This window comes from Balaenoptera borealis (genome assembly GCF_965194805.1).
Source record: "Balaenoptera borealis genome assembly, chromosome: 5".
Lineage (NCBI taxonomy): Eukaryota > Metazoa > Chordata > Mammalia > Artiodactyla > Balaenopteridae > Balaenoptera > Balaenoptera borealis.
This window is the reverse complement of record NC_138862.1, coordinates 6,466,499-6,479,449: the sequence shown is the minus strand read 5'-3', so window position 1 is coordinate 6,479,449 and position 12,951 is coordinate 6,466,499. Positions and strand designations below refer to the sequence as shown.

The window sequence follows — 12,951 nt, the reverse complement described above, 5'->3', positions numbered from 1 at the left end:
TGTAACATGCATCTCTAAATAAAGGAAACAGTAAGAACTGCAATTTCTCAAAGTCCCCTTTGGCTTTGTGATTCTGTACTGCAATCTCACATGTCTACTTCCAAAGTCAGAATAGTTTTCCTGAAATCACACATTCTGAGTAACTGTCTAGTATATAACATGTGCCTGAGAGCATAATAACTTCTACTTTTACAACTTATTCAGTGGCAAAATAAGAAGTCTTTAATGTATGTTGATCCTCTATTTTGCTATTAAAGAATGCATTGTTTAAAGGTAGTAAGCTGTCCTATTAACTGTTAAAATGCAAATCTTTCCTGTGTGCTCACATGTGCATTCTAGACAGAGCTATTAGCATGGGGGAGTGGAGGAGGGGGTAAAATTCACACAACGTTAAATTCACCACTTTAACCATTTTCAAATGTATAATTGGGGCTTCCCTGATGGCGCAGTGGTTCAGAGTCTGCCTGCCAATGCAGGCGACACGAGTTCGAGCCCTGGTCTGGGAAGATCCCACATGCCGCGGAGCAGCTGGGCCCGTGTGCCACAATTACTGAGCCTGCGCGTCTGGAGCCTGTGCTCCGCAACAAGAGAGGCCGTGATAGTGAGAGGCCTGCGCACCGCGATGAAGAGTGGCCCCCACTTGCCGCAACTGGAGAAAGCCCTCGCACAGAAACGAAGACCCAACACAGCCATAAATAAATAAATAAATAAAATTTAAATGTATAATTAAGTGGCATTTGGTACATTCACAATACTCTGCAGCCATTATCACTATCTGGTCCCACAACTATTGTAAGATTAAACTGAAATCTGTCAAGGCATTTTCCATTGATTCTCTTGGCTTTTTCAAGTAGGTAATCAAACTGCTTGAAAAAAAAAAAATGAGAATTTGGGGGAATTCCCTGGCAGTCCAGGGGTTAGGACTCCACGCTTCCACTGCAGGGAGCAGGGGTTAGATCCCTGGTCAGGGAATTAAGATCCCGCATGCCACACAGCACAGCCAAAAAAAAGAAAATGAGAATTTTTTTCTCTTTCTTTCCAATATTTATACATTTTTGTTTTTTCTTGCTTAGTAGTACTTGCTAATGTTGAACAGTTGCAGTGATAGTACAGTGTTTGTTCATTTTCCCCAAGTGTCACTTCGCAATATTTCAAATCTGCATAAGAGTTGCAAGAATAGTACAATGAACGCTCACATACCAGTCACCGAGATTCACCAATCGTTAATATTTTGCCACACTTGCCCCTGGCTACTGGATGGACTTGAACCATCTGAATCTAAGTTGCAGACATCATGACACTTCAACCCTAAAATCCTCAGCATGTATCTCCTAAGGACAATGATATTCTCCTACATAATACATTTATAAGACTCAAGACATTTAATATACAATTAATATTGAAATTTCCCCCAATTTCTCAGATGTCCATTATAGGTTTTCTTTTTTTTTTTCCCTCTCTTAAAGACAGGATCCAAATCACATATTTATATCTGTCACATTTTTTACTTTCCTTATAAAATAGTTCTCCCACCTTTTGTCTTTTTGAAACTAAGCTTTTGAAGGATATAGATTGCTTTCATAAACTGTTCATTTGGATTTGTCTGACTGCTTCCTCATGTGATTCAGGTTAAACATTTCTGACAGAAATACTAACAGGTAGAGAAAGAATTTTAACTACAGATTCAATGCATTTTATAGTTACAGGTCTATTCAGATTTTATTTCTTTCTGTGCCAGTCTTAGTGTTTTTCTGATATTTACCTATTTCACTTTTTCAAATTTTCCATATAAAACTTTTAAAATATACTTTTTAGTGTCTGAAGGTTCTATAGTGATTCCCTTTTTCAAATATGATAATAGTTATTTATGATATTTCTATTTTGATCCTAGATTAATCTCAGTCTTACACCATTTTTAGTATTTCATTCAAAGAACTTTTGGCTTTGTTGAAACTCTTTACTGTTATGCTTATTTTTTCCATCCTTAATTGTTTCTTGTCCTTTTTCTAACTTTCTGAGAAATACATCTAATCACTGAATTTCAGCCTTTTCTTTAATATATGCGTTGAGGGCTATAAACTTCCCTTTCAGCACCGCTTCAGCTGGGGATTATCTACTGTTGTATAACAAAGTATCCCAAAACTTAGCTACTGGAAACAACAATAAATATTCATTATTTCACAGTCTCTAAGGGTCAAGAATTCAGGAACAGCCTAGCAGGGTGGTTCTGGCTCAGGGTCTCCTGAGGTTGAAGTCAAGATGTCAGCCCAGGCTTAACTGAGGATGGAGGACATGCTTCCAGAAAGGCTGACTCACAGGGCTAAGGTAGGAGACTCCAATTATTCACCATGAAGACCTTTCCATAGGGCTGTCTGAGTGTCCTGTCGACATGACACAGCGGGCATCCCTCAAGACAAGTGAGTCAAGAGAGTAAGACAGACGTTTCCATTCAAGTCAAGAGAATAAGATAGTGACTCCCACTTTCACTATCAAGCAATGGAAGTCACCCTACATCACTTTCCCAGTATCCTATAGGTTACACAGGTCAACCCTATTCAACAAGGAGACTACCAATGGGTAAGAGTATGAGGAGACAAGAATCACTGGGCACCATCTTGGTAGCTGGCTACCAAACTCTACATCCCACAAGTTATAATTATAATATTTTCATTATTAATCAGTTCAAAATATTCTCAAATTTTTATTGTGATTTCATCTTTGATGCATGGGTTACATAAAAGTGTATTGCTTAATTTATAAAAGTGAGGATTATTCTATTAATTCTGGCTGCTAGTAATTTCCAGCTTAATAGCACTCTTGGAGAATATACTTAAGATTATTTTCAGTATTTTCAAATTTATTGAGAACTTAGTTTAAGGGTTGGAATGTGGACAATATTTAGATAATAATCCACTTATGACTGAAAAGAAATGATGCGAATATAATACGCAGTGTTCTAATGTGTCATACAGATCAAGCTTATTATTTACATTGTTCAAATCTATATTCTTAATGACACATTGTTCTTCCAACTACTGAGAGAGACAGAGATGTGCTTATCGCCCATTAATATTATGGAGGTCTATTTTTCCCCATATGTTCTATTTTTGCTTAATGTATTTTGAGGCTGTGTTACTGAACACATACAAATTCAGAACTCTTCTTCCTGCCTAATGAAACATTTAATTATTATAAATTGTCCCTCTTTATCTCTAAAATTGGTATTTGCCTTAATGCCTTTTTATCTAATTATATTAGTATGCTATACCAGCCTTCTTATGGTTAATTTTTGGATAATTGTTTCCATCCTTTACTTTTTTTTACATCCAGACTCCCTATACCCTTATATTGAAGGTGAGGTTTGTTTTTCAATTATGTCTGAAATCTTTCTCTCTTATCTGGACCATTTAATGCATTTACATGCAATCTATGATTACACTGCCATTTAATGATATCCTAGTATCATCTCAGTACTTTTCCCACACTTCTCTTTCTTTCCTTTCTTGCCTTTTTATTATTCCATATTTCCCCCTCTATTAAGCTTAGTAGTTATATATTCTCTTGCTAGTCTTTTAATTATTTTAGAGATTACGAAATGCAAAGATCTAACAAATACTAAAGTTACCTCCTCCCTATATACAAGCTATTATTACTGTTAGTTTAATTCCATACATAATTTAAAACCCTAAGACATTACATTTGTTGCATGAAGTCAATGTTTATTTCCATTTGCCCACACACATTTTTTTTTTAATTCTTCATTCTTTCTTACTCCAAGCCTGGGATCACACTCCTTCTCTGCCTAACGGATACTATTTCGAATTCTCCTTAATGCTGTTCCATCACTAAGAAACTCTCAATTTGTCTGAAAATGTGTTTATTGTATAGTTCAATGGTATTTTCAGTAGGTTCAGAATTCATGACTGGCAGTCATTTCCTATTAACACTTCAAGAAGAGTACTCCTTTGTCTATCAACTTCCACTGCTTCTACTGAGAAGCTACCCATCAGTTTTATTCTTTTTTTATTTTCCCCTCTGGTTACTTAAGATTTCTCTTTGTCTTCGGTTTTAAAGCTTGTACCGTAATGTTTAGTAGTTGTAGTTGTCTGTATATTTATTCTGCCCAGGATCCTTAGTGTTTCTTCAATCTGTGGCTTTATTTCTTTAGCGTATTTTGCAAAATTCTCAGCTATTATCACTACAAACGTAGCTTTTGCTTCATTCTCTCCTTTTCTTCAGGAATTCCAATTACACATATGGTATATATGTATGTATACACATGTGGAATCTTTTCAGCATTTCCTGTCTATTTCTTAATCTCTTTCAGTACATTCCAAACTCTTCCCTCTGTGCTTCCATCTATTATTTATTTTCTTCTGACCTCATTTCCAGCTCATTAATTCTCTCTTTGATTTCTTCAGTTGCATCTAATCTGGTGTTAAAACCATCCACTGAATTATTAAATTCAGTTATATGTTTCAATTCTAGAATTTCCTTTTTACTAACTTCTAGTTCTCTGATGAAATTTGCATATTTATTATGAATTTATTATGCATACATACTTCCAAGATATATCCTCCCCAACCCTACAAGTCTGTCAAAATTTCTGCTAAGCTTCTCAGCCACCTCCTGTGAAACTGGCATATGCCTTCAAACTCAAGTTCCTCTCCATGGGCTTTCCTTATCTCCCATCTCTTGGTCCCATAATTTCTCATTATATTAGTACTTCAGATACTTTTTTCACCTTTGTCCAGCTTTTCTAGTTGCCAGCTCTGCAGTATGTCTTTTACTCCTGAAGAATGTTCACTTGATCCTCTTAGATAGACAAAAGGTTCTACCTCTAACCCAGTTAAGTCTAATACTAACATTTTTGAGAATGTAAATTATATTAAATGACACTGTATACTGCTACCCATGAGAAAGGTGTGTGCTAAAATACTGAAAGTGATTATTTCTAGATGGTAAGATTATGGAAGTTTTTAATTTTATTTGCTATTAACTACTAATTTTTTTGCAAACAATATTACTTACATATCTTTTTTTAATAAATAAAAAGAAAACCTTTACTAAAATTTAAAATGGTTTATACATGCCACTAACAACAAGGCAAAGAACATGAAGAAGATTAATAACTAAAATCATGCATTTGCTTGACTTTGAACTTCAGAGTAACCACCAGCAAGCACAGATAAGCCTTCTGATGTATAAAAACCTATCACCACCCAAGTAGAGTTTTTTGATATATTCAGTAGGTAGTAAACACATGTGGGCCCCCATTACCAAAAGAATGGGGCTTTCAGTGAAGACCAGAGCTCCACTTTCACACTGAAGAATTCCCTAATGGTTTTAAGACAGACACCCTCAAAAAGTATTATAAATGTTCTTATTTGCTGTTATGTTGCCTATAAGTTCATATCAAATAACAAAATAAAAAAAATTTTTTTAACCTGTGGAACATAGCTAGGATTGGAATTAATTTTTAACCTATGAAATCCTCTACAGAACAATATACTCCTTGCCAAAAAATAAACAGGCACATCAAAAATTTTGCTTACATTCTCAAAGTAAAACACAACCCCAATTATAGTGTCATCCTTCAAAAATAAGTCTGCAGTCTTTATTCTTCAAGAATATTGACCACAAGAGTTGAGAAAAGTCACTTTTATCACAGAACTTCACACCAAATCTACTTATAGACCACTTAACATATACCCTGGGTAAATTCACATATGAAAATGAAACCACTCTGCTTGTCTTACTCAAACTCAAATCAGAGGCACCAACATGCCTTAAAAGGCCTTACAAATCATTATCTACTAGCAAAACGTAATTTTCAAAAAAAAAAAAAAAAAAATGACTGAGTAGCACCATTCTCAGTACTAATGGATCTAAGGCAACTGCAGAGATCACCAGACATTCAATGCCTGGAAGAGCATACCTCAAGGTAACCAAGCCTCTCGATCAATGATCCTGAAAGTGTAGTCCCTAAAGGAGGAGCAGGACTTCCCTGGTGGCACAGTGGTTGAGAATCCGCCTGCCAATGCAGGGGACACGGGTCGAGCCCTGGCCCGGGAAGATCCCACATGCCGCGGAGCAACTGGTCCCGTGAGCCACAACTACTGAGCCTGCACTCCAGAGCCTGCGTGCCCCAACTACTGAAGCCCGTGCACCTAGAGCCCATGCTCCGCAACAAAGAGCAGACCCCGCTCGCCGCAACTAGAGAAAGCCTGCACACAACAACAAAGACCCAACGCAGCTAAAATTAAATAAATGAATAAATAAATAATAAAAGGTATAATTAAATAAAATTTAAAAAATAATAATAATAAATAAAGGAGGAGCAGAAGCAGCACTTGGGAACTTGTTATGACAGCAAATTCTCAGGCCCCGCCTCCAACATTCTGAATCAAACAAAATTTCTGGCACTGGGGCCTAGCAATCTGTGTTTTTTTGGGTTTTTTTGTTTTTATATAAATTTATTTATTTATATTTGTTTTTATTTTTGGCTGCGTTGGGCCTTCATTGCTGCGTGCGGGCTTTCTCTAGTTGCAGTGATCGGGGGCTACTCTTCGTTGCCATGCGCGGGCTCCTCATTGTCGTGGCTTCTCTTGTTGCAGAGCATGGGCTCCAGAGCGCAGGCTCAGTAGTTGTGGCGCACGGGCTTAGTTGCTCCGCGGCATGTGGGATCTTCCCAGACCAGGGATCGAACCGTGTCCCCTGCATTGGCAGGCGGATTCTTAACCACTGTGCCACCAGGAAAGCCCCACAATCTGTGTTTTAAACAAGGCCTCCAAGTGATTCTCATGCACATTAAATAAAACTACTGCTCTGGATCCAACAACCAACTTACAAGAAACACAAAGAAACATGTTATCTACTCCACAAGGAAGCAAACGGTACCCAAACTGTGGGAACTCTATAGATAAACCCAACTTCCTCAACAAAGAAGCTGCAAGTGGTTATAAAAAAAAATTGGACAAGACTGTGCAATTGTTTTAAAATTCTTTTAATCTATAGCAATTGTAAGGTACAGGCTTTGTCTGATTCCTAATTCAAACAAACTAAACAAAATAATGCTATTTATGAAACAACTGGAAATTTGAACATCAACAAACAAGAGTGATGATCATGTTTTTAATAAAACACAGTATGTCTTTTAGGAAGACATACTGAAGTTTTTACAGAAGAAATGATATGAAATCTAGGATTTGCTTTGGGTACAAGGTGAAATGGCTGAAGAAGAATTGGCCTGAGGTGATGGGCACACAGGGGTTCATCATACTATTCTGTCTACTGTGTATGTGGTTCAAAATTAACATCCCCAATGAAGGAAAAAAATTAATATATTTCAGCAAATTTAATCCACTTATCAAAATCCACAAGTCTTAAATTGATGATTTTTCTCCTTTAACACCATGAGTGTGTAATGACACTCATTCAGTTCAACTATAAACCTTAAGGAAACAATAAGTCATCCATCAAGCCTTCATATAAAGCTCTTAACTGCATTATATATTTGTTACATCACCCTTCTAAGATTCATGGAACTATGATTAATTATATTTCTCTTTATTACTAAATTTAAAATAGAGCATATAACTACTAAGCATCTTACTATTTCTCATCTCCAAAGAAAAAGAGTTTTAAAGGAAAAGGAGATAATACACAAATGTGCACACTAAAGCTGGTTTACCTGTAAAGATGTAATTGACCCCGTGTGTCCTTGGAGCACAGCAACTGGAGCACAAGTTCTCAAGCACCACACTCTAATTATTTTATCACAGCTCCCTGCAGCAATCATTGTATTCTCATAGTTTACTGCCATATCTGAAATTTCTGCAGAATGACCTCTTAATGTGGATAATAGGCGGCCATTGTGTGTTGACCAAATCTTCACCAAACAATCGTCCGAACCCTGAGAAAAAATACACCCAAAAATAAAATGTTAATACAGCAAGTCTTTTTCATCATTTAAAAAAATGCCATTTACATGTCACTCAAATTAAGTGTCTATAACTCCTCCTCTCTTTCCAACTGTAGAATATTCTGCAAATTATGAATCTTACAGCCAAGAACACTTACAATAGTTTTTTCTGACAGCCGAGAACACGTATAATAGTTTTTTTTTCAAATCAAATAACAAAGATACCTTGAAGTTTTCATTTCTATGGCTTAGACCTATTATAAATACTATTTTCCCCAAATTCTCTGCCAAGTAATAAGTCCAACTAAAAGTTCATGGCTCACCCATTTCAATTAACAATGGTTAAATGTTCGTTTAGCTCATATCAAGCGAAATAATTTGATAAGTGTTAGTTAAGACTGATCTATGTTTCACAAGTTGAGGAAGTGGCAATTCCAAAAACAAAAAATAATGGGACTAGAACATGCATTTTAAATAACTAAGCAACAGAGTCTCAAATTTATAGTACCAGCAAGCATCCATCCACTCAGCAAATATTTGAGTATCTACTCTGAGTCTCAACAACTGAAAAATGAAATTTAAACCTCTTACCCACCCTAATTTTCCCTTAAAACATTAAAATGGTAAATTAAATTCCAAATATTTACATATAGTTTTACAACAATTATAAAATAATCTTTCAGTGTTAATCAATTTCCCTAGATCATGATTAATCAATGTGAATATGAATCACCTGTACAGATTTGGATTTTGGGGGTAAGGGGGTCTTTTTGATTAATGTAGAGGGGGTTTTTTTGGATTGTTTTTGGTTAATACATACTATAACCTAATTCAGTAGGTCTAGAATGGGCTGGAGGGGAAGTATTAGGAATGCATATTTTTAAGCATCCTTGATGATCATGCTCAAGAACCCCTGCTCTAAATCAGTGTATCACAAAAAACACACAAGGCCTGATTATCTGCATCTGAATCACTTGCAATATTGAATAAAAATGTAAATTCATGGGCCCCACACCAGACCTACTGAGTCAAAATTCCTGACAAAGAGGAAAGATAGAATCTACATGTTTTATAAGATTTTCTAGATAATTCTGAGGCACACTAAAGTGCTCCAGATAATACCAAATTGAGTTTAAAATGTTAACTCACTGTAAAGATTCTATGTCCTGTCCTATCAAATGCTACACAGTAAACAGCAGATAGATGTCCGAGAATCCTTCTGTGCATTTTTATATGCTGATACATAGTTCCTGGAAATGCTGTGCTAAAAGTGGAACACCCTGTGAGTTGTTTTCCTCGATGTATCTCCACTAGGAAATAAAAACAATGAAAGTGGTTAAGGGGGAGCCAATATGTAAAAAGCTAAGAAAACCTCCAAAACAATTTCTAGAGGGTCACAGAAATCAATGTTCGAGAAATCCTAAAGACGAAGTTTCTTCCCAGTTCTCTTCTACTATAAGCACTAGTACAGACTTCTTATTGAAATAAGATTGTTTTCATTGACTTTTATTACTTTTAGTAATAATTTTAGGAATTTGAAACAACATTACCAGTACTACCTTTTAAGTTTTAATATAGCAGTTACAAAGTTGGTCAAGAAATTAAAAAATGGCTTTGGGCCTCTGAAAAGTCAACCTCACTTACCAAGATTTGGTGGGGAACCATAATTCACCGGCATTTCAGGAGGTCTTCCTCTATGAAGAGCAGCAAAGGCAGAGCCCTTCCAAACTGTGTGCCTGCAGTCTTTAAAATGAATTTTAGATACACATAAAATCTTGAAAGTTAACCCCAAGAAAGATTTTATAGAATACTTACGTATATTGTAATAAACTGTTTATTCAACGGTTTACCAACTAATATACTTTAACAGAAAAGCCCTAGAGGTTTATTAGACTATTTCTGAAGGAAAAAAAAAATTTAAGACATCTCAGATACAACAACAACAACTAACATTTGTGTAGCACTTTACAAGTTACAAAGTGCTTTCCACATACATTATCTCATTGAATCCTCACAACAACCCTGTGAGGTAGGTATCATTGCCAATTTACAAGTGAGGTAACTGAGGCTCAAAGGTTCCAGGACCTTTAAAGAGATCCACTGCAAATGATTAGTCAAGATGGACCATAAAACCAGATCTTTTGACTCCAAGTCCCACTCAGTGCCAAACAGGTTTTTATTTTTCATTGCAGAATTATACCGTACAATTATTAATGATAAAGGTCTTAATCACAACTGATCCAACTTTCCAAAACCGGAAATTTTTGTAAGGAAAATTTTAATTTTTTTGGTTTATATGAAAATCCTGACTTAATTAACTTATTGAAATGTTACTGAGTTTTAAAAATAATGATGGCCAATATTACCATGATTTTAATCACCTTAGAAAGTACTGACAAAATTAAATGGCTTTCCTCCTGTTTTAGGATCACAGATAATCCTTTACACAAGAGCATATGTAGGATCTTTTGAGTCTGAACACTAATTCTCAAGTCCTATCCCTCTTAGCAAATATACTAAGAAAAACTGTCTACCCCCTGTATAGGAGATAGCAGCAGAACACATTTTATGCTGTGCTAGAAATCTGCTTCTTCACAACTGAAAGAGGAAGGTAAGAAAGGCATTATATAAACCCTCTACTGAGCCTCGGGTGCCCCAAACTAACAGGCATATCATGTGTTACATGAATGAATTCATTACCACTATCATTATCAAAGAGCAGTTACAAGGCATCCTCTTGTGTCACTAGTACAAAACAGAGAAATATGGTCCCTACCCTAGGAGAGCTTGCTGAAGTTTCTTCTAAGGTCTGCCAGTTCTAAAGCAGTGCTCATCACAAAACGACATTGAGCTTGACACAAGTAAAGAAAACAGGAAAACAGGCTACCCAGGCAACTACTATATAACAACCTAAAACAGAATAATTACAAGGTGAATAGGGACACAGAAAAAGGAAGAATATGAACAGTTTCCTGATTCAAGCCACAGTGTGGCATGACCATAGAGCACTGAGAAACAACTAAAGCTGACAAACCAGTCTGGCATGGAACCAAGAGGAAGGGTTGTTCTTTCTCAGTCAAAATTTACACTGGTGGAGCATCTAAGAGGCAGCATCACATCAGCAACAGATCTTAAAAATAATCATGAGGGATGAACTTGACGTATACTCAGGATCAGAAGAGCCAACATTCTTGCCCATTAGCAGTTAAGCCACGTTGTATACATAGATCATATCACATACATATACTGAGTCTAAGTAATTTATACCAAGCTAACAGAAAAAGAACAGCAATTCCAAACATTTTGCTACCACATAATTTCGCAAAAAAATTAAACTGGTGAAAAAGAACCATGCATTTGTACATTTTTGGTGCTCATTTTCAAACTGCTACCAAATTTAGAAAATCACTTCCCCTTATAAAAGGGCTTGCAGAATCTAAATATCAAATGAAATACTTCTAGCATTTAAAGAGTTTATTAGACACATACAATTACATTCAATGAAGTTATAAGTGAGCTACAAAATGGAAAAATAAGAACTCACATTGATAAAACCTCAAACACATCTCAGAATAAATTCAAGCTTTTAAGCTTAACATCTATACCTTTATCATTTTTTTAAATGCAGAAGGACCCATTAAACACTGATGTAATAAAATTCAACATCTATGCTAAATGCAGAGAATTTTATAGTCCACAGCATGGTTTTTAGTTACATATCACCTTTCTTCCACAATGCTTACATTACTTCACAATTATAATAATTATTAAGCTAGTAATACAAAGCAGAACACTTCTTCAAATTAAGGTACCTTTTGCTGTACGTAGCAAAGACTGCCTTCCTGCACCAAGTAAAGAAGTGACTCTTGAAATACTGGGTGGAATTTCTTTATCCAACATGGGACCGATGCGCTGGCAGATTTGCAACAGATGATCAGGAGCCACATGCTTATTGGACAAGACCTGATTGGAGAGCAAGTTTCAAAAACAACATTTTTTACAAGAGTTTCAAAAAATATTAAATACTTAGGGATAAGTCTGACAAAACATGTGAAAAACATGTACAAGGAAAACTACAAAACATTTCTGAGAGAAATTAAAGAATGAAATAAGCAGTAAATTAATCTACAGATTCAAAGCCATCCCAATCAAAATCCCAGTAAGCTTTTTGTGTAGAAATTGACAATTTTATTCTAAAATGTATACGCAAATGGCTTAGAAAAGTCAAAGCAGCTTTGAAAAAGAACAAAGTTGAGGGCTAACAATACCTGATTTCAGGACTTGTTATATAAGAACAACTGATTTTTGGCAAAGGTGAAAAAAAAGATAATCTTTTCAACAAATGGTGCCAGAACAAGTGAATACCCATTTGCCAAAAAATAATTATAATATTAACTTTAGTCTATACATTACACAATAAATAAAAATTATCTCAAGACAGATCATAGATCTAAATGTATCATCTAAAACCATAAAATTTATAAAAGAAAACATTGGAGAAACTCTTTATGACCTGATGTTAGGCAAAGATTTCTAAAATGACACCAAAAGCGTAATCCACAGAACAAATCGATAAAATGGACTTCAGCAAAACTAACAGCTTCTGTTTTTTCAAAAGGTACTGTTAAGGGAATGAAAAGACAACCACAGACTGAAAGAAAATATTGGCAAAGGATATATCTGATAAAGGACTTGTATCCAGAATACATAAAGAACTATCAATGCTCAATATTTTAAAAAACCTAATTTTTAAGAATGATTTGACTAGACACTTCACCAAAGAAGACATACAGATGGCAACCAGACACATGAAAAGATGCTCAACATCACCAGTAACTGATGAAACACAAATTAAAATCATAATAAGATATCACTACACACCTACTAGAATAGCTAAAATTAAAGACTGACCAGATCAAGATCAGCAAGAATGTACAGAAACTGCTGGTGGAAATGTAAAACAGAACAATCACTGTGGAAAACAATGGGGTAGCGTTTTTAATAGTAACACATACATTACCATATTA

General features: G+C 35.4%; 1 protein-coding gene and 1 long non-coding RNA gene across 5 annotated transcripts in view; one reads left to right on the top strand and one right to left on the bottom strand.

Annotated features, from left to right (window-relative positions):
* The window catches only part of LOC309629643, a 545,666-nt gene that overhangs the window by 271,704 nt on the left and 261,011 nt on the right, over positions 1-12,951 (top strand). The window lies entirely within an intron of this gene.
* The window catches only part of BRWD1 (bromodomain and WD repeat domain containing 1), a 127,554-nt gene that overhangs the window by 89,043 nt on the left and 25,560 nt on the right, over positions 1-12,951 (bottom strand). For all 4 annotated transcript variants that reach the window (XM_082393799.1, XM_082393797.1, XM_082393798.1 and 1 more), the window contains 4 exons: positions 11,737-11,887; positions 9,569-9,667; positions 9,074-9,234; positions 7,694-7,915 (listed from right to left, as the gene is read on the bottom strand). In XM_082393799.1, coding sequence (XP_082249925.1) covers positions 7,694-7,915; positions 9,074-9,234; positions 9,569-9,667; positions 11,737-11,887 — 633 coding nt within the window. The remainder of the gene's footprint in view (positions 1-7,693; positions 7,916-9,073; positions 9,235-9,568; positions 9,668-11,736; positions 11,888-12,951) is intronic.